This window comes from Camelina sativa, chromosome 11, assembly GCF_030686135.1.
Source record: "Camelina sativa cultivar CO46 ecotype springtype chromosome 11, ASM3068613v1".
Taxonomy (NCBI): domain Eukaryota; kingdom Viridiplantae; phylum Streptophyta; class Magnoliopsida; order Brassicales; family Brassicaceae; genus Camelina; species Camelina sativa.
In genome coordinates, this window is record NC_141890.1 from 18,502,220 (window position 1) to 18,520,784 (window position 18,565).

Here is an 18,565-nt window from a genome sequence, read left to right on the forward strand (position 1 = left end):
TACTCAAAACATATTAGTCATATATTTATAGTGATTATGAACCATATTCCAAAATATTTAGTCGATGTGGGATATATAATACACCTTTTATGTAAATTAGTTTACAACTTTACATATATATAATTTCTGCGTTTTTTATTTTTTCCATCTATACTAATCATAATTAATTACTATAATCTCGTTAAGAAAATATTAAAAAATCTAAACTAAATGATGATTTGTTTTTATTTAATTGTATTAAGTTGATTTGTTGTTTCCGTAAATATCTCACAATATAAAAGCAAATCAAATAAGTTTACATATATATACAATTTCGTAATTAATCTATTGATTATTTTGGAAGCAACAAAATCACAATCGATAAGTATTAAAGATTTCTCATTATTATTAATATTCGTAATAATTATAGGGATTAAGTATGGTAGTAGTTAATATTTGATATTACTGAAGCCATTAAATACTCAGATACCAGTTTTCTTATTTATAGAGATTACACCTCTGTTTGGCAACAGGAATAACTTTTCTTGAATCAAATAATATACTGGATCCGAAAATTATTAATCTGGAGTACAAACAGATCCGCAAATTTTTTTTCTTCTATTGTCAGGTCAGAGAGGATACGCGTCTCGACCCGGTTGGTTTAAGTGATCGACTCAAGGGTATAATGGTCATTTAGACAATTCAAAACTATAGGTTAATTTAATTAAATTAAGTGATTCTGTAATTATTTTTAATGAAAAACGTACCAAAACAAAGTTACGATCCAATTTGAATCTAGTGAATACTTCAGCTTTAATAGAATAGATGAAAACTGAAGACAAATTTTTAATCAACTACAGTTTTTTTTTTTTTTTTTTGACAATACTATAGAATTTAAAAATACTCAAAAAGAATCTGGAACCTCAGAATATACGATGTAGTACGATTCATTAATCGTACACAGTAGTACAAAGGAAGGCATTGTACTGCTTTCAATCCAAATACACGACAGTGTCTTATAAATGATGTTTTGTGTTTTTCCTCGGTAGTGATAGAAAAGAGCAAGATTGATAGTTTTCTTTTCCCTTGGTTTGAATGAACATCATTGAGTGCAGCATTGATATAATTTACTTCTATTATTCCATTTCTTAAATGGATTATGGAAACCTATATCAACGTTGCGTTCAATTATGTTTTTTCTAATTTCAGGAGCACTTACAAAAAGAAGAAAAGAAAAAGAAAAAAAATCACATAAAATTTTCTGAAAGTTGTTTCGACTCCAAACTTAAATTTCTAACCAATATTTTTCGACTCTTACAACAAACTTTCACCATACAAAATAATAAAGAAAAACACCCAAAAAGAAGTTTGAAGGTTAGTCTCATTGACGGCATTGTGATCATTTTTGTTAAAAACTATGTAGTAACCTGTACTACAGCACGAGACAAAATATTTTCATATAAATTTTGAATTCATAAAATGATTAAAATTATATTAACATGGGTGCTATAGCACATGTGCGTTAATTTTCATTTAAATTAAAAACAAATTCACGTCTCATCCTCTCATTTAAGGTTTCGTCCCATCCTTTCATTTTCCAGTCTCGTTCCATCCTCTCATTTCCCAACTCATCCCTTCTCGTCCCGTCTCATCCTATCTCATCTCGTCTTGTCTCTTTCTGTCTCGTCCCGTATCCATCATAATTTTTTGTCTTATGTTCGTTCTCTTTTAAATAATTATTCGTTACACAATATTTATTAAAATAGACTGGATAAGAAATTTAGACGGGATACCAGAGTGCTCCGTTGATTTTTTTTATTTAGTTAGTTGAGATTATCCAAAAATTTTAAAGTGTTGTATAGTCAATCTTTATCCAAATTAGTGAAAGCTTGATACTGGAATTTATCTACCTATAGGTTTTGATTTTGTACTTTAATCTAAAAATTATGTTCTCTTTTAAAAAAAAAGTATTCAATATATTGTTTTTCATTATTCGAATTTACCCATTTCAGTTTAAATATACTGGAATTTTCACAAAATTTTATTATTATCTTTAAAGTATATGTGCTTAATTAGCAAATTAAATTACTTCATAAAAACACTGGTAAAACATATATTTAGTCAAATAATAAACCTTTTTCAGTTGGAAAATTTTAATTGTATAATAGTAGTATTTTTCCATAAAAATTAGTTGGCAAGTCTTTTATGGTGTTTTGTAAATATTGTGGTGTATATGTAAAATACCGCAACCCGTACCATATACTATTTTTTGCAATCAATCCATAATAATCAAAGACAGCCCATGTTTATTGAAAATATTAAAGTAATTTTGTTACAGGGCGTTAAATCTCGTCCAGTCCCATCCTATCTCATCTCGTCCCAATCCATCCCATTAAAAATTTTATGTCCCATAACCATTTTATTTTAAATAATTATCAATATAATAATGCTGTTAATAAATTTTGGCTAAGAAATTTAGATGAAATACATGTACTCTCCAATTGTATGTTTAATTTATATCGTTAGTAGAAATTATAATTCTCAAAAACTCTCAAAATATTTTCAAAAATATCCAAAATTCTCAAAATACCCGTCTCAAAGTAGTAACCCGTGCTACAACACGGAACAAAATATTTCATACAAAGTTTAAATTCATAAAATGACTTAAGAATTATATTAACCTGGGTGCTATAACACAAATGCATTATTTTCATGTTAATTTTTTTAAAAATTAAACCTAGACGTATTTACCTCGGAAAAAGAAACACGTCTAGTCCTGTTCCATCCCCTCACGTCCTAACCCATTCCCTCTCGACCCGTCTCGTCCCGTATCCATCATAATTTTTTATTTTTATGTTCGTTCTCTTTTAAATAATTACTCGCTAAACAATATTTACTAAAAGAGATTGGGTAAGGAATTTAGACGGGATACCTGATTTCTCCATTGAATAATTTTTTTTTAGTTCGTTGAAATTATCCAAAAATTATAACTTTCAAAAACTTATAATGATTTTTCAAAAATACGAAAATTTTCAAAGTGCCTATTCCAAAGTCATTAATTACATGTCGTATAGTTAATCCTTATCTAAATCAGTGAAAGCTTGATACTTGAATTCATCTACCTATATTTTTTTTGATTTCGTACTTTTATCTAAAATTTATGTCTTTTTTAAAAAAAATTCAATATATTGTTTTTCATCATTCGAATTTACCTGTTTCACTTTACATATACTATTTCTCGTCTTAATACCATAAATATACTGGACTTTTCTTTAAAAAAAAATTATTGTATCTTAAAGTATATGTACTTAATTAGCAAAACTTTCATTAAATGTGATTTTTTTGTTATTATAAATATCAGAATTAAAAAGTAGAACTATCATTAAATAGCTAAAATATATATTAAAATATTTTTGATATTAGTGGTATTATCTCGTAACATTTGCTTATTTTTACTGAAAGTTTCCTTTTCTATAAACAGAATCAAAAATATTATATGCATACAAATCTTTAATTAATGAGATCATTATTAATTACAATTCGTATTAATAGTAGTTGCTTATGAACAAAGCTAACAGATCACTAAAATTAACCCGTGTTGCAAAATATTATTATAAAAATGTGGTTTGGTTTTCAAATAATTTTTTTTTTCATGTGTAAAAAACGTAAACTTTCTGGTTATGAATTGTCCTCCCCAGTAGTAAGAATAGTGCAAGGTTGCTTTGTTGTATATCAGATTAGTACTAACTAATTAATATGGTTTGTTTTTCTGCCATGTTTATTTGTTTAAGCTTCTGTTGTGAAAGAGAAATGCATAGCAAAGATCTTATCTACCATACTGACAATTCTCTAAAATTCGATCAGTTTGCTGCAATTAAACAAACCTCAGATTAGAAAACACATTTAAGTTGTTATCAAACCTTGATTCTTAATACTGTTAGGTAGAAAAAAGAATACAAAGAAATAAAATCTGATGAAAGAGAGTATACAAAAAAATTATTATTCAAATGAAGCATACCACTGATCACATATCTTTCAGTGTAGCCCATGGCTCTTATGACGCTAGTCCTCTATATATGCGTATTGCACAAACTCGTAAAGTTTTTCCGTGATTTATTTAGACGTTGTTGTGTTAAATCCCTTCAAAAGTTCTTGATGTACAATGCCTTCACCTGCATTCATTCAGGACAGCACAAACTGAAGTGAGTGAGAATCGAGAGTAAAAAGAGAAAAAAAAAAACAAATCAAATAGATCATAGTACAATCTCAGCTCACTTTTACTTTCATGTATACGATGGTGGACAAAGAAAGATATATGAATCATTGAGAAATTAAACCTGAGAAAAACCACGATGAGAAGGTGAGAAAGACAGAGTGATTTGGTTGCAAACCTAGTGACTTATCTATAGAATGATTCAGATAGAGTCTGAAGGTCCCTCCATCGAACGTTAACATGCAATGACATATCTTGTAACCTTTAAAAGCATGAACTGACCTGCAACTTAGACAACCATAACGCAAGAAACAGAATATAAGAAAACAGTGGTTGAAGAACAGAAGTAAAAAAAGAAATCAAACTCATAAGAAATAAGTACGAAAAAGATCCGTCTTAGAGTTGCTTATCTATCCCATAGAAGAGTTTCCAATAAAATAATTATTCAAGTCTGTAACAAACCTTTTCAATGTTAGATTTAAAAATTAAAAGGAAACATGAGGAATACTCTTGAGAATATATATAGCCACGCACCAACATCTTTTGAATATAGCGACATAGAGGATCAGAAAAACATAAGATTATATTCATAAGATCAAAGTGAAGATTATTATAAAAAACGAATCATTGAAAGGGTCACAGAGAAACACATATTTTAATAACAATAAGCTGAAAACTCACTCTAGTATATTGTCATTGTCATTGTGAGTCTTCCATTCTGAAGACTTGAGCAACTGTAACACTTTCATTTGTTTAACCCCTTCAAAAAAAAGGTTCATTGAACCGTTTATAAATTACTTTAGTTTATAAGCGTAAGAGAGAAAGTTATGTATTTTTCTATCTCTTGTTTGAGTTTAGAGCTTATATGTACATGAAAGTGACTAAAATATTACACTCATTTTAAAGATATTTCAAATGGGTGGATAAAAAACTGACAAACTTACCAAGCGGAGATCAAAGAGATGGGCAGCTGAAGAGAGTGGTTTGGCTTGACGGTAAACAACGAAGACGGTGGAATTGAGTACTTCCATGTAAACAGCTTTCGTGAAGAGCAAAACTCCAGCGGACGTAAACTGCAAAAACATTTCCTTACTTTAGTGTGTTAAGAGTGGATCTGTTATGTTTAAACAAAGCAGAATGAGGTTGTATTTATACAGTTTAGGGTTCTAACCGAATATTCTTATGCAAAATTTTAGAGTTTTTGTTTATTTTCGGTAAATCGCAATAACTACCGTATATATATTTTAATGTATGAAGATCTTTTCCGGATTAAGTGTTTTTTAACAGCTAACCGAGATATTTTTGCAATAAGCTTGATTATGACAATTAAATTAAAGATTCAAGAACAAAGGAAACAACAACATTCATATATATTGAAAACTTTGTTACCAAGTTTTAGAAAATTGATCTGAGATATATTCGGAAACTTGAGATAATTCTGGGATCCATTTTTTAAAAATTTGGTTCCCAAGATCGACATCCCTAAGATTATGACAATTAAATTTAAAATTCAAAATTTATGGAAACTGCAATATTCATATTTTTTAAAAACTTTGTTACTAAATATTAGTAGTAAATTTATCTGATAATCGCAATTTCCGTTAATATTCGAGATTAATGTGTACTGCCATTTTCGTTTTTAAAAATGAAACAAATAAATGGATATAATTAAAACATGCAATCTATAACTTAAAAAAAAACAAAACCTGCAATTTAGACAATCATAATCTGCAAATTTAATCTATAACATGCGATGAGTGTATGAGATTAATCTACCTGTGAATCAGTGATTTAGTCGCCTGCTTAGTCCTAGGAATCACAATAAGACCTTCGCCTTTATCATCAGAATCTCTCCTTCTGTATCACACTTCATGAACCCTAAAAATTCCTGAGGTGCAATCCAAAAAACAAAATCACATTTTTAAGCAAAACCGAGACGAAATATAGGAATTAAGAAAACTCCAAACTCAGATCTTGCACTGCAGATAGAAAGAGACAAAAAAAATCAAAAAACTAAATACTTACCCTTGCATGAGCTCCAATCATTGAACAGATACAATGAATCATTCATGATCAAAGAAGACATCAGAAAGATAATCAATATCAATTGATTCAACAGAGAGATCTAAAATTCTAAAAAAAAAAAAAAAAAAAAAAAAAAAAAATACCGGGTAAAGAGGATCCGCGTGCATATCCGTTTTAGATAATTTAAAATATCGTTTTTGTCCTTTTCGATTTCTTTTATTTTTCTCCTAACTCCAATAACATACCTTTCTAATTTTTTACAAAACAAAAATTCATTAGATAAACGACTTTACAAATAATAGTAGGATAGTGACGTCGTTTTATTTTAAAAAAAGAAGGAAATGTCACTATTTTAAACGGAAATCGAACATTTCTATTGACGAAATTAACGTTGAGCATTTGAACTTTTAATTGAGTATGTTATATTCTAAGTTATTTTGTATGTTGAGTATTGTAGAAATCGAAAACATCACAAGCTTAGATTGATGAGATTTATAACTAACTACTTTTAAGATTTTTTTTTCTTTTTTAATTTTCTTTCTAAAGATTTGTATTAGAGAAACAGAAAATGCAAATCGTGTATGCTCCTTTGCTCGAAATAAAGTTACTCAAGGTCCATAGTTTACACATACATGGGAATGCATTTGTACATTAAACTTAAAATTGATTCTTTTAGATTTCGTGTATCTGGATGTTCTATGCATGGATAGTATCTGTGTATGGGGACTAGTAGGACAAACAAACAAAGTAGATGCTTATAGATAACCGTTTTGATTTCTTTAATGTGTGCTATATATACCAAACAGAGTAGGCCAACCCCGGGATCTTATATATGAAACTTTTGTAGTAGACTAGTAGTCAATGTTACATTTTGTAAAATTTTCTTTAGTAATGTCTTTATTTGGAGATGGTGATCAATTATCGTCGGAGAGAAGTTGTATGATCTCTTTTTGTTTCCGAGGTTTGAGGGTTGGCATCATATAGGGTTTGCTCTTGGCAACGACCATGAGGATTCAAGCTCTTTAGAATTGAAATAATCACCCAAATGATCTAACTTTACCGTTTGAAATCTACTATATTATTTAAGCAACCTTCTAAACAAATAACCTTACTTCCTGTAGTATATTACACAAAATGCCACTGTATTTTAATATAAAATATAATAACAAATTCTTAATATTAATTTGTTGTACCCAGAAAACAGATTTTTTATTAATATAGTTATTAAAAGAAAACAAATTCACATAAATATTAATATAGTTAGTTTTAGTGTTTATTAATTGTTATCTTTTTATTTTTCAACTCAAAAATTTTTATAAAATCAGAAAAAAATCTTGGTTTTTCAATTAGTATGGATCCGGGAATTGATTCAGGTAAATATATTATATATATTTTCCAACAATATTTTAGAACAATAAAAATTCTTATAAAACGATTTTATTTTTTTATAGCCCAATATTTTTAAAATTATTTTAAAATTTTAATTTATTGTTTCAGAAATCTTAGTAAACAACAATAAACTATTTAGAAAAATTATAAAAATTAATTTTATTTATAAAACTAAGATTAAATATATGCATCCCTAAATCGTTTAATAGTGACATACATATTATAAAACTAAGATAAAACATTGCTTCTATTTTAAAAATAGAAAAATACTATATCTAATTTATTAAATATTTGTTTGCACTGCACATCGACGCAGAGACATTTTATTAAAATCTAAGAAATCACAAATATTATATTTTATTTAATATAATATATATAACTAAAAATAAATCAAAAAGTTAAATCGAGATTTCTAAACATGACCGCTTCAATACAGGTTTGGTTTTATTTTTAGGATTTTACCAAATTTATATGTTTCATGGATTTGAACATTGTATCATGTAACCAAAATGAGTTGAAATCAGAGTATGAAACTAAGAAAATGAAATGTAAAAGATTATAAAATGTATAGCACGAGAAATATCTATACATTTTCATGTGCTAACTATCTAGAATGAAATATTCTTCAGTCAAGATATACTCATTATAGTTGCTTTTGTAATTGTTTTTCTTTTATTTTTCAACACATTGCTTATACAATATATTAAGAATTATTTAACATTTAAATAATGAAGAGGCTTAAATCATGATATCAACTGAATTTTTCCTTTTTTTGATTCAAAAATAATAATTCTGAATACATTTATTCATAAATCAACTCAGAAATTCTCAAATATATAATAAAGATATTTTAATCAATTTAAAAACCTACTTTCGTCAATAGTATCAATAAAACAATTATTCATAACACTACTATTAGATTATAACATATGATATTTGAATAACTAGAAGTCCAAATATCATCTATATAATAAAGATATTTTAATCAATTAAAAACCTACTTTCGTCAATAGTATCAATAAAACAATTATTCATAACATTACTATCAGATTATAACATATGATATTTGAACAACTAGAAGTCCAAAAATTTGCTAAAAGAAAATTGTAACCCACGGTGTTTAGATAGTGGAAGTTTAATAGTTTTCTGTGGATAATTATTTTTATTTTTATTTCGAATGATCAAAATAATTATTTAAGGAAAAGAAATATTATTTGAATAACTAGATATTTTCTTATTCGGTTATAAGATGATAACCCGCACTGTGCAGTATTTAATAGAAAATACTTAATAAATGTTTAATAGAAAATACTTAATAGAAAAATGTGCAGTATTTTAAAAATACACTTATCCGGTTTAACCTTAATTTTTCAAAAACATCTACACAATTGTTTTTAATAGAAAATTGTAAATAATAATTATGATCAATCATAATATTACTTTTCCTTAAATAATTATTTTGATCATTCGAAATAAAAATAAAAATAATTATCCACATAAAACTATTAAACTTCCACTACCTAAACAGTGTGGGTTACAATTTTCTTTTAGCAAATTTTTTACAATTGATGATCTTATTTTTTAAAAGATTTCGCTCATTCACAAATTAATCCAAAATTTGAGAGGATTTGCTATATATATTTTAATATAATGAGATAATTAACATATCGACTAAATTTTCTATCGTAGGAGAGATAATATATTGATCTGTCACACTATTCAAAATATATATATATATATATATTTACGGATAACTTATTTGATACTTATAAATCTTCAAATTTTATGATTTTGCACTGAGATCGATGAGAGTAACAAAAATATTTTGTTATACTCCATTATACCTCACACTCATATAATTTTCTTGCACTTTAATTTAATTTTTACGTTGACTTAATACCGTTACAAATTGTAAATTGGATCACGAGTAAATAAGGGTTTTCATTCTAAAAAATTTAAGCAATTATACCCAACACCTAATAATGGTAAGTCGTTAAGTTTATTGTACCGACTATAGTCGCAACCGGAGTATGAAACTAAGTAAGTGGGGGTTATTGGTTTAAGATTTGAATAGAGTTTTAATAATTTTAAATGTTATGTAGAATATGTTGTTATTAAATCAAGATTTTGTTAAACTTTGTTAAAGTTTAGTGTTATTAGTCTGTGATTTGTAAAAAGTCATTTAAAATCTTAACAAATCTGGGTTATTTGAATTCAGACTTTTATAAAGTCATTAAAAATTTTGTGTTATTCAATTAAAACAAATGAATCTAGTATTGTTAATGCGTTCAATTATTATGTTATTGGTTCATGATTTTAGACATTTTCTTTACAAAATAAAGTCATGGAAAATATCATAAAAATACAAGGATTGTTTGGAAGACTTTACAAGATTTTAGAAAACTAATTAACAAAACTCTCTAGCAATCTTAAACAATCTTTCACTTATTTAATTTTAATGATTTTGTTGAACTCTTCAAAAATCTTCATAAATCTAAATTTATAAATAATAAAATACGTAAAATAAATCAAATAAATATAATACTATTATTTTGTAACTAATAAATTAAATTTTCGTAAATATTTTCGCCACTGTGCACAGTGCGGATTATCATCTTATAAGTGTTTATTTTTCGAACCACTATTGGTTATTTTTTAAAAAATTAAATTCTTAATTATTAAATGTCACTAATTTAATCTAAGTGTAAAAAGAAACCGTTAATGGGATCAATATTGTACAACAAGACAAATCCGCTCCAAAGAAATCTCCAGAAGAAAGCAAATCCTCAAGCAAATTTCTCGAATCCCTCTTTCGTAGCGATGACTTCTCTCCAATTACACTGCTCCGTTCACTTCCTCCGTCCTAAACACCGTCGTCGCTACTCTCCTCCTATCTTCACTCCCCGCACCTGCCACTTACCCGGAAAATTCAGTTTCCGTGAAAGTTTCAGAGTTAGAGCTAATGCTAATTCGTTCCGTTGCTTCGCTCAATCGGAGACGAAGAAGGAAGTGAGTTTAGCTGAGAAAGAGGAACGGCCTTCGTTCGATATCAATCTCGCCGTTATCCTCGCCGGTTTTGCTTTCGAAGCCTACGCTTCACCTCCGGTAAAACTTCAATTCTCCTACTCTGAGGATGGTTTAACCTGATTATGATTTTTGTTTTGTTTGATTCTCTCAGGAAAAAATCGGGAAACGAGAGGTTAATGCGGCTGGTTGTAATACTCTTTACCTTTCTGAGTATGTGAAGCTCTCGTTTGGTTTTTGAGATTTTGTTTCTTTTAAGAGTTTTTTTAGATATTGTAAGAGCTGGAATTATACTTGTTTCAGGTCATTTGTAAGGGAGGTATATGATGGACAATTGTTTATTAAACTTAAAAGAGGATTTGATTTTCCTGCTTTGGATCCATGGGTGTGTGTTTTTACTTTTTTGAAGCGGTGATTTAACTACCATGTTACCTTTACCAAAGTTGTTCTTATTGGTTTTTGCTTTCAGGGAACGAGTGATCCTTATGTGGTTATGGACTTGGATGGTCAGGTTGCTAAAAGCAAAACCAAATGGGGGCAAGTCTCTTTTCGCTTTACTGAATTTTTGTTGGGAGGATCGCACTTTTTTTAGCTAGATAGGTTAAATTCATCATTTCATGATTCCGGCAAAAACTTAAATTTTACTTTAAACTTGTACCAGTGTCATAGCCCTCAGCTTTGCTTAGATTTTTGTCTAAAATTTGGGACCCTTTGAAATTTATATGTTTTATTGACTTTTAAATATCAGATCCTCAGTCACTGGTATAAATTGACTTGGTGATTAACAGTGTACTTTATTGACAGGACTAAAGAGCCAAAATGGAACCAAGACTTTGTTTTCAATATTAAGCTTCCTCCTGCAAAAAAGATACAGGTAGAATAGTGTTTAACGTATTTTGTTCTGGTCAACTCTGAAAGTAACTGTACAAATACCTTATATTATATAGAACATTGCTTGACTTCCTAACTATTTTTTAATAAGCTTCAGATTGCAGCTTGGGATGCAAACCTTGTTACCCCGCATAAGCGGATGGGGAATTCTGAAATCAACCTGGAAGACATTTGTGATGGTGAGAATTAGTTCACCCATTAAATTTTGACATTTACTCAATTTATCAGTTTGAGTTAGACATAGGAAAAAAGTCTGTGTTGTTGTTGGAGATTTCTAAATCAGCAAGTTCTTCGTGACCCTGTTGGAGAACCCAGAAACAGAAACTAGGACTATGACACGATGTAGTACTTTAGACTTGATCAAACTGAAAACTTTTACACTAAAAAAAAGAGAAGGTTTTCCTATAAAATGCTTCTTGTTTCCTAGGCAATGAGAATCTGGAGATATGTTCTGACTAAAGCAATCAACTGTGGAAATGTGGATTAGTTAACGCAAGTTGTGATACATCAGATGAGTCTACTGAATGCCTAACTTACGGATTTTGTCTTTAATTTCTTGTTTCTTATTTGGTTTTTTCCTTCCAAGGGAACTTGCACGAGGTCCTAGTAGAACTAGATGGAATTGGTGGTGGTGGGAAAGTTCAACTGGAGGTCAGTTTATGCTGTCAAAGCTTTTTTTTCTCCGAGAATGTTTGCTTATTTGTGTAGCTGATAAATTTATCCTCTATTATTATCTTGCTTACAGAAGAATCAACTTAAGTTCCAAAAATACAATATACTCCTTTTACATCATCCAAATAAGCACAAGTTATCATGCAGCCTGATGCTCCATTAATTCACATGCTTGTATATGCTAAACCCAAAAAATTAGTCTCTCTAATAGTTTGGTCTTTTTCTTAACCGATTTTAAATTTCAGATTAAGTACAAGGGATTTGAGGAAGTTGAAGAAGAAAAGAAGTGGTGGCGGTTCCCGTTTGTTTCAGAGATCCTTCAAAGAAACGAAATTAAGTCAGTTCTCAAAAACTTTGTTGACTCTGAAGCAGTCGAATCAGTTTTGAAGAATCTTGTTGACTCTGAAGCTGTGCCAGCACGTCAGTTTGTAGAGTATGCTTTTGGACAATTAAAGTCACTCAGCGATACCCCACCTAAGAATATTGAACTTCCAAACAGTACTACGGAGGACTCTAAAGGTGAAGAAAACTCTAATGATCATTCTCCCTCGGTAGATATGCTTTCTGATGGGGCTAGTTCAGAGGTTTCATCTAATCAACACCGTAGTACTGATCTGAGTAATTCAGGAAAGCTTAGCAAAGACAAAGATGGTAATGGTGATGGGCATAACAATGAACTGGACGGTGAGAATGAAAATGACAGCTTTCAGTCAGAAGGTAATTTCTGGGACAACATCCCTGACATAGTTGGTCAAAATTTCGGCCAGAAACTTGGTCTTCCTTCACCTGAGAAATTGAAGTGGAACGGAATGGAAATACTGGATAAATTTGGTCTTCAATCACGGAAAACTGCAGAAGCAGGTTACATCGAATCAGGGCTTGCCACTGCTAATATTCGAGAAGGTGATGATGAAAAGGAAGATGGTCAGCTTGCTAGTAACGCGTCCAAGTCTTCTCTTGCAGACATGAAGAATGCGACACAAGAATTGCTTAAGCAGGCCGATAATGTCTTTGGTGCATTAATGGTTTTAAAAGCAGTAGTGCCTCAATTAAGTAAGGACAATCTTGGTAAAGAGAAGGTCATTGAAAAAGATGGTGCTACTAGTGTAACAGACGATGTCTCTGGTTCCTCCAAGACTGAAAAACTCTCTGGTCTAGTGAATGTTGTCGGAGCTGATGAAAAGAACGCTGAGGAAATGAAAACACTTTTTTCTAGCGCAGAAAGTGCCATGGAGGCATGGGCAATGCTTGCAACTGCCATGGGGCATCCAAGCTTTATCAAATCTGAGTTTGAAAAGCTATGTTTTCTAGAAAACGACATCACTGACACGCAGGTGAAAACTCTTTTGTCTTCGACGTACTGATTCTAGTTGTTTGGAAACAAGTGATTTCAGGGATGAAGTGTATCCTTTCCTGATAATAAAAGTTCCTGCTAATAGACATACTAATTTGCAAGCTGCAGGTGGCAATTTGGCGTGATGCAAGGAGGAAAAGAGTAGTTATCTCTTTTAGAGGAACTGAACAGGTAGGCTTTTATCTATATCTTCTTAATATTTGAGTTTTCTCTTTCAGTTCTGACAGTCAATATTTCATGTTGTCAGACAAAGTGGAAAGATTTGCAGACTGATCTGATGCTAGCTCCTGCTGGGTTAGTATTGCCTATTTATTCAGCTTCTCTACATTGATTCAGAAACAACTTAATGTTTACATTTTTTGAAGTTTTACTTAGTTATAAACTTATAATTCATCTCTCCTGGACATCTTTTGAATATGTTGCAGTCTGAACCCTGAAAGAATTGGTGGGGACTTCAAGCAAGAAGTACAAGTATGTTTTAAACTCGTGGCATTGATACAAGTATAGTTTATTGAGTTATTGTCTAATGCTGCCTTGGATTTTTAGGTTCATAGTGGATTTCTGAGTGCATACGATTCAGTACAGATAAGGATAATATCGTTGCTCAAAATGGCAATTGGCTACATGTAGGTGCTTCTTATGTTTCACTTTACTTTCCTGTTTTTGGAGAGTTTTTCTTACTTACCTGTTATTTCAATGGTTGCATCCCTTTTTTGCTGTGAAAACAAATATTTGTCATTGTTGAAAATGCCAGTCTGTCTTCTTGTAATATTGGTTCTAGATAAAGTATAATTAATTTTCTCACGAAAATAAATACTGTGTTTGGCTTTTACGTTTACAAGGTCTGTTACAATTTGGACATAATTTCTAATGCATATGCTCTTTCCCCTTTGTCAGAGACGATGTTGCTGGGCATGAAGATAAATGGCATGTTTATGTGACTGGACATAGCTTGGGTGGTGCATTAGCTACACTCTTGGCTCTTGAACTTGCGTCAAGCCAGTTAGCTAAGTAAGTGGTTCGGGAACTCCTGTACTCCTACGTATCACCATGAAAGACATCAGGTTGATGGGCATTTATCAACTTTATTTGTGTATGCTTGCTAGACGTGGAGCAATCACTATTACCATGTACAATTTTGGATCTCCAAGAGTAGGCAACAAAAAATTTGCTGAAATTTATAACCAGGTTATGCTTCTTCTAACTTGAGATGGCACAGCTTCATAATATCTTCTTGATAAATATGTTTTCCATTCTGCACTTTCACAGAAAGTAAAAGACAGCTGGAGAGTTGTAAACCATAGAGACATAATTCCCACAGTCCCTCGCTTAATGGGCTATTGTCATGTTGCTCATCCTATTTATCTAACTGCTGGAGACGTGGTATTCTTACCCTTTGATCGAACATTTTTAATCTATGCCGAGCATTATTTTCAATTTGTCGTGGAGGTGCTGGTATACGTGATTGAAATGATCTATGCTCCTCGTCGTGTTTCCTTGCCTGTTGTCGCTGGAAACATTTTTCAGCTTATGGTCTTCGATTTAGCAACTGTCATTTATTTGATTCTGTCTGGCTTATTATCTTGTGTAACCTGAAAAAACAATATTATTATGTAATAGTGTTTCTAGGGAATGGATGTGACAGCTTTTTACGTGTTACTCTGCATTACGAGCTCTTTCAGTTATGCGTTATGCTTTTTCGGTGTAAGTTGAGTAGACTGGGTGATATAATGTTGCAGGAGAATACTGAGTTCCAAAAAGATGGGTATCATGCTGAGGTTATTGGAGAAGCGACACCTGATATTCTTGTTAGTAGATTTGTAAGTCCTCAAGCACCTAACTTTCTCTGGTTTCTTCACCTATTTCTTTTGATCATCATTTAAGTTTTAATTTTCCTGCTTGTATTTCACATATATTCTGCATATGTTTGTTATTAGGTTATTTTCCATAGCTATCTACTTCCTAGGACCTTAGTTATAGGTTCATATAATAGCTATTCTATTTGATGCCTTCATATACATGTGCGGCACAGACATTTATTCATAGTCGAACTCAATTTTTTTACCAGTTGTATGGTCTGTTTCATTCTATAAATCTCTTTTAGAAGTTAGAATTTTCTACCTATGGGTATTATTCAGAAAACGTAGAGAGGCTTGCTACAATTCTAGTGAGAAATATTACTTAACAAGAAAATGAGTGACATCCTTACGTGAGATTATATGGATGTTATCTTTCAGATGAAAGGTGAGAAGGAACTTGTTGAGAAGATACTTCAAACTGAAATCAAAATATTCAACGCACTTCGTGATGGGAGTGCCCTTATGCAGCACATGGAAGATTTCTATTACATCACACTGTTAGAGGTATGTTATTAGTGCCCATTTAAGCAATTGGTGATAAGTGATAAGTCAAGTACTCAGAAAATACATACCGACTTAAAATTATGGAATATTAATCTCTCACAGGGTAGTAACATTGAAATTAGCTTATTGGAATCAATTTTTGTTGGCAATCTTTTCAGAGTGTGAAATTATATTACAAGAAAGTTGAAGATCAGAACGTTGTTGAAAATGCTACTACTCAATCAGTGAGAGAGGGCTAAGACCATGAGAGCATGTAATGGCTCGCTCCAGCTATATAGGATTCACACTGTATACCATTTACACCAGAAAAGAATCAACTGGGTCGCATTATTATATTGTCACTGGACCACGAAGGAAAGGAATATTGTGTACCAAAATGTAATTATATTTTAGTGACCTGTGGTTCAGTCCTGTAAAGTTAAACATAGACGAAAGGGGACAAGAAAGCTTGGTAGTTATCAAAATATTTGAAAGTGTATAGATGTCAAAAATCTCTTTTGATTTTTACTCTTTCCTCAGGGTCCAGAACTGCTCCTTGAACTAAATTATAGTAGCATCTGGAGTTTGAATATGATACTTTCAGTGCATGCTCAGGGAAACAATGCAGGGAATGTTATTTGTGTCTTACGGCTCTCGACTGTCTTAGTTTCAGCATGACCTGCATCTGTGAACTTTACTAAAGAGCAGTTGCGGGAAAAGTAAGTTATCTCAATCCTTAAGCTTTCTCGATTGTTTTGGAACTTTTACAAGTTTTATGCAGTTCTTAGTTGCACGTAGTTTATACATCATATAGAGTAACCTAGAACTGAGATTGGAAAAAAAACAATTTACCAATAGTTTTGTGTCCATTTTAAATTTTATTGATACCGAAATATATACAACTTCCTTTCGTGTCATGAGACACAAAGTAATGGCTTACTATATCTTGAAGCTTCTTGAGTCTACTTAGAGAGCAATCCCTATGGGAAAGTAATTTGATATGACAAAGCTGTTATTTACACCCATTGAATTTTGCTTTGAATACAGGCAGGTTTCTGGTAGCAGATGACGGTGCCTTCTTGTTCTTCCCGCTGCTACCACCGAGGATACGCAGACTCTGTCTCAGTAAGTCAACCTCTCTTTCCTTCCCAATTCGTTGTTTCTCCATCAAAGCTATTCTCCCCTTGAGTGTCTCAATGGTTTCTCCCCTGACTTTAACTTCCTTCCTGAGTTCTTGAACTGTCTTTGCAACTTCTTCTTGAGGTTTCTGTCTCAGCGCCTCTCCTACGAAAAGAAACAAAAACTCATTTACTTTTCTCAAAAACCAAAACCAAAGTCAAAAGATGAGATTAGTTGTAAAAAGTTTTACCATATGTTGTCTGGATGAGATCATCAAGCTCATTCTTGATAGCGAAATAGAGCTGTTTCCACCTATCCACAGCCTCTTCCCTCACGGCTCTCTCTACACACATCTGTTCCACGACCCATTCCCACTCGCGTTGTTTCGCTTTTGCTTCTTCTTTCTCTTCCATCTTCAGCCTCAGCCTCTTCACTTCCTCTCTCAGTCTCTTCCTCTCTTTCCTCCACTCTTTCTCTGCCGTCTTCAGAGCCACAATCACTCTCTCTTTCTCATCAAGCTCTTTTCTTGTTGGTCTCCATATCTGTTCATTCGATTTCACCTTGATGCGTCTCCTAGAACTGTGTCTCTCCTGCTTGCTTGTAGCACCACCCATGTATTCTAAAATCTAAATATTTCAAAGCTCTTCCTCTCTCTATCTCTGTGGAATTTTTGTTGTTTTCTAATGTCTTTTGTATGTCTATTTTATCTGCAGAGAGGACTCATTTTTTCATTCAATGAAGCGAAATGATTATTTTAGTTGGTGAAGAAAGCTCCACATTGCGGCATTGCAGACGTTATTTATATAATAGTGGCCAAAAGCGTCTTCACTTATCGTCTTATCCTAACACACTACAGTAAAAATTTCGAATGTCTTATAACAAAAACTAATAACACTTAGACTTCATGGTAATTATTCTTCTTTGTCCTGAGTTGATTCTTTTTTTCATGTGGAAACTGAGATAAAAAGACAAAACAAGTTATGGGCAGTCCTCAGGACACAATACTGAATAGGAAACAAGAGAAAAAAGGAATTGAAGTGGTGTTACAGAATATGAAAAGCATTGTTTCTTCAATCTCCAATTAATGGTGTGGGCTTTGATTGTTTGTCACATGCCATCATAAACATGGACCCATACCTATTTACTTCATTTTTTGTTCTTTCCAATATTTATTACCCTCTACACTTAGTTTCTAGGGATAGGTTGCTCTTAATTAGGCATGTCAACTAGGACTAGAGCCCGCGGGTTGGCCCGGCCCGGCCCTGAAAAACACTAGGCTCGGGCTTAAATATATATGTCAAAAAAAAATCGGGTTTTTCGGGTTCAGCCCGTTTGGGCAATAGGGTTTTTCGGGCTTAGCTTGACCGGGCTCGGGCCAGCCCGAAAAGTCCTTAAACAAAAAATTTTGTATCTTTTTGTTAACATTTTTGTTTGATTGCAATATTTGATTAATAATTTATTGTAAATAAAGTTGTAAACTCTAATCCTAGTTTTCATATTTACTTAATTACCATACTTAATACTTTTAAAATTTTTATCTATGATGTTTTATATGAA

At 31.5% G+C, this 18,565-nt stretch overlaps 2 protein-coding genes and 1 long non-coding RNA gene across 20 annotated transcripts; 1 reads left to right on the forward strand and 2 right to left on the reverse strand.

The window, feature by feature from the left end:
• Positions 1-3,887: 3,887 nt before the first annotated feature.
• Positions 3,888-6,406, reverse strand: LOC104723844 (uncharacterized). Of its 7 annotated transcripts, none has more exons than XR_015570966.1 (6): positions 6,218-6,406; positions 5,969-6,080; positions 5,137-5,265; positions 4,874-4,952; positions 4,371-4,474; positions 3,888-4,151 (listed from the first exon to the last, which is right to left on the reverse strand). It is a non-coding gene; the product is annotated as an uncharacterized LOC104723844 (long non-coding RNA). The 7 variants fall into 7 exon arrangements; XR_015570970.1 differs by lacking the exon at positions 4,371-4,474 and adding an exon at positions 4,255-4,316 and having other exon boundaries at positions 6,218-6,360; XR_015570967.1 differs by having other exon boundaries at positions 4,317-4,474; positions 6,218-6,360.
• Positions 6,407-10,049: 3,643 nt separating this feature from the next.
• LOC104728134 (uncharacterized) lies at positions 10,050-17,955 on the forward strand. Of its 12 annotated transcripts, none has more exons than XR_015571604.1 (20): positions 10,263-10,711; positions 10,785-10,843; positions 10,934-11,015; positions 11,100-11,167; positions 11,435-11,504; positions 11,613-11,700; positions 12,108-12,172; positions 12,439-13,527; positions 13,656-13,718; positions 13,795-13,841; positions 13,973-14,018; positions 14,094-14,173; positions 14,445-14,558; positions 14,654-14,735; positions 14,817-14,930; positions 15,287-15,367; positions 15,785-15,910; positions 16,430-16,608; positions 16,937-17,014; positions 17,722-17,955. XR_015571604.1 is itself a non-coding variant. In XM_087473510.1 (18 exons), exons 1-18 carry the CDS (start codon positions 10,328-10,330, stop codon positions 16,147-16,149), a joined length of 2,739 nt encoding a protein of 912 aa, XP_087329636.1. In that variant the 5' UTR covers positions 10,050-10,327; the 3' UTR covers positions 16,150-16,420. The 12 variants fall into 12 exon arrangements, 7 of the variants coding, with proteins under 7 accessions (XP_087329636.1, XP_087329637.1, XP_087329638.1 ...); XR_015571605.1 differs by having other exon boundaries at positions 11,619-11,700; XR_015571606.1 differs by lacking the exon at positions 14,817-14,930.
• Positions 16,748-17,771, reverse strand: LOC104723846 (uncharacterized). Its single transcript, XM_010442264.3, has 2 exons — positions 17,259-17,771; positions 16,748-17,173 (listed from the first exon to the last, which is right to left on the reverse strand). Exons 1-2 carry the CDS (start codon positions 17,620-17,622, stop codon positions 16,902-16,904), a joined length of 636 nt encoding a protein of 211 aa, XP_010440566.1. The 5' UTR covers positions 17,623-17,771; the 3' UTR covers positions 16,748-16,901.
• Positions 17,956-18,565: the final 610 nt, after the last annotated feature.

Coding starts and splice junctions, on each gene's coding strand:
- LOC104728134 (XM_087473510.1), top strand. CDS start 10,328: ATGGGATCAATATTGTACAACAAGACAAATCCGCTCCAAAGAAATCTC. Junction 10,712..10,784: donor AAGCCTACGCTTCACCTCCG/GTAAAACTTCAA, acceptor TGATTCTCTCAG/GAAAAAATCGGGAAACGAGA. Junction 11,016..11,099: donor TTCCTGCTTTGGATCCATGG/GTGTGTGTTTTT, acceptor TTTTGCTTTCAG/GGAACGAGTGATCCTTATGT.
- LOC104723846 (XM_010442264.3), bottom strand. CDS start 17,622: ATGGGTGGTGCTACAAGCAAGCAGGAGAGACACAGTTCTAGGAGACGC. Junction 17,174..17,258: donor TCTCATCCAGACAACATATG/GTAAAACTTTTT, acceptor TTCTTTTCGTAG/GAGAGGCGCTGAGACAGAAA.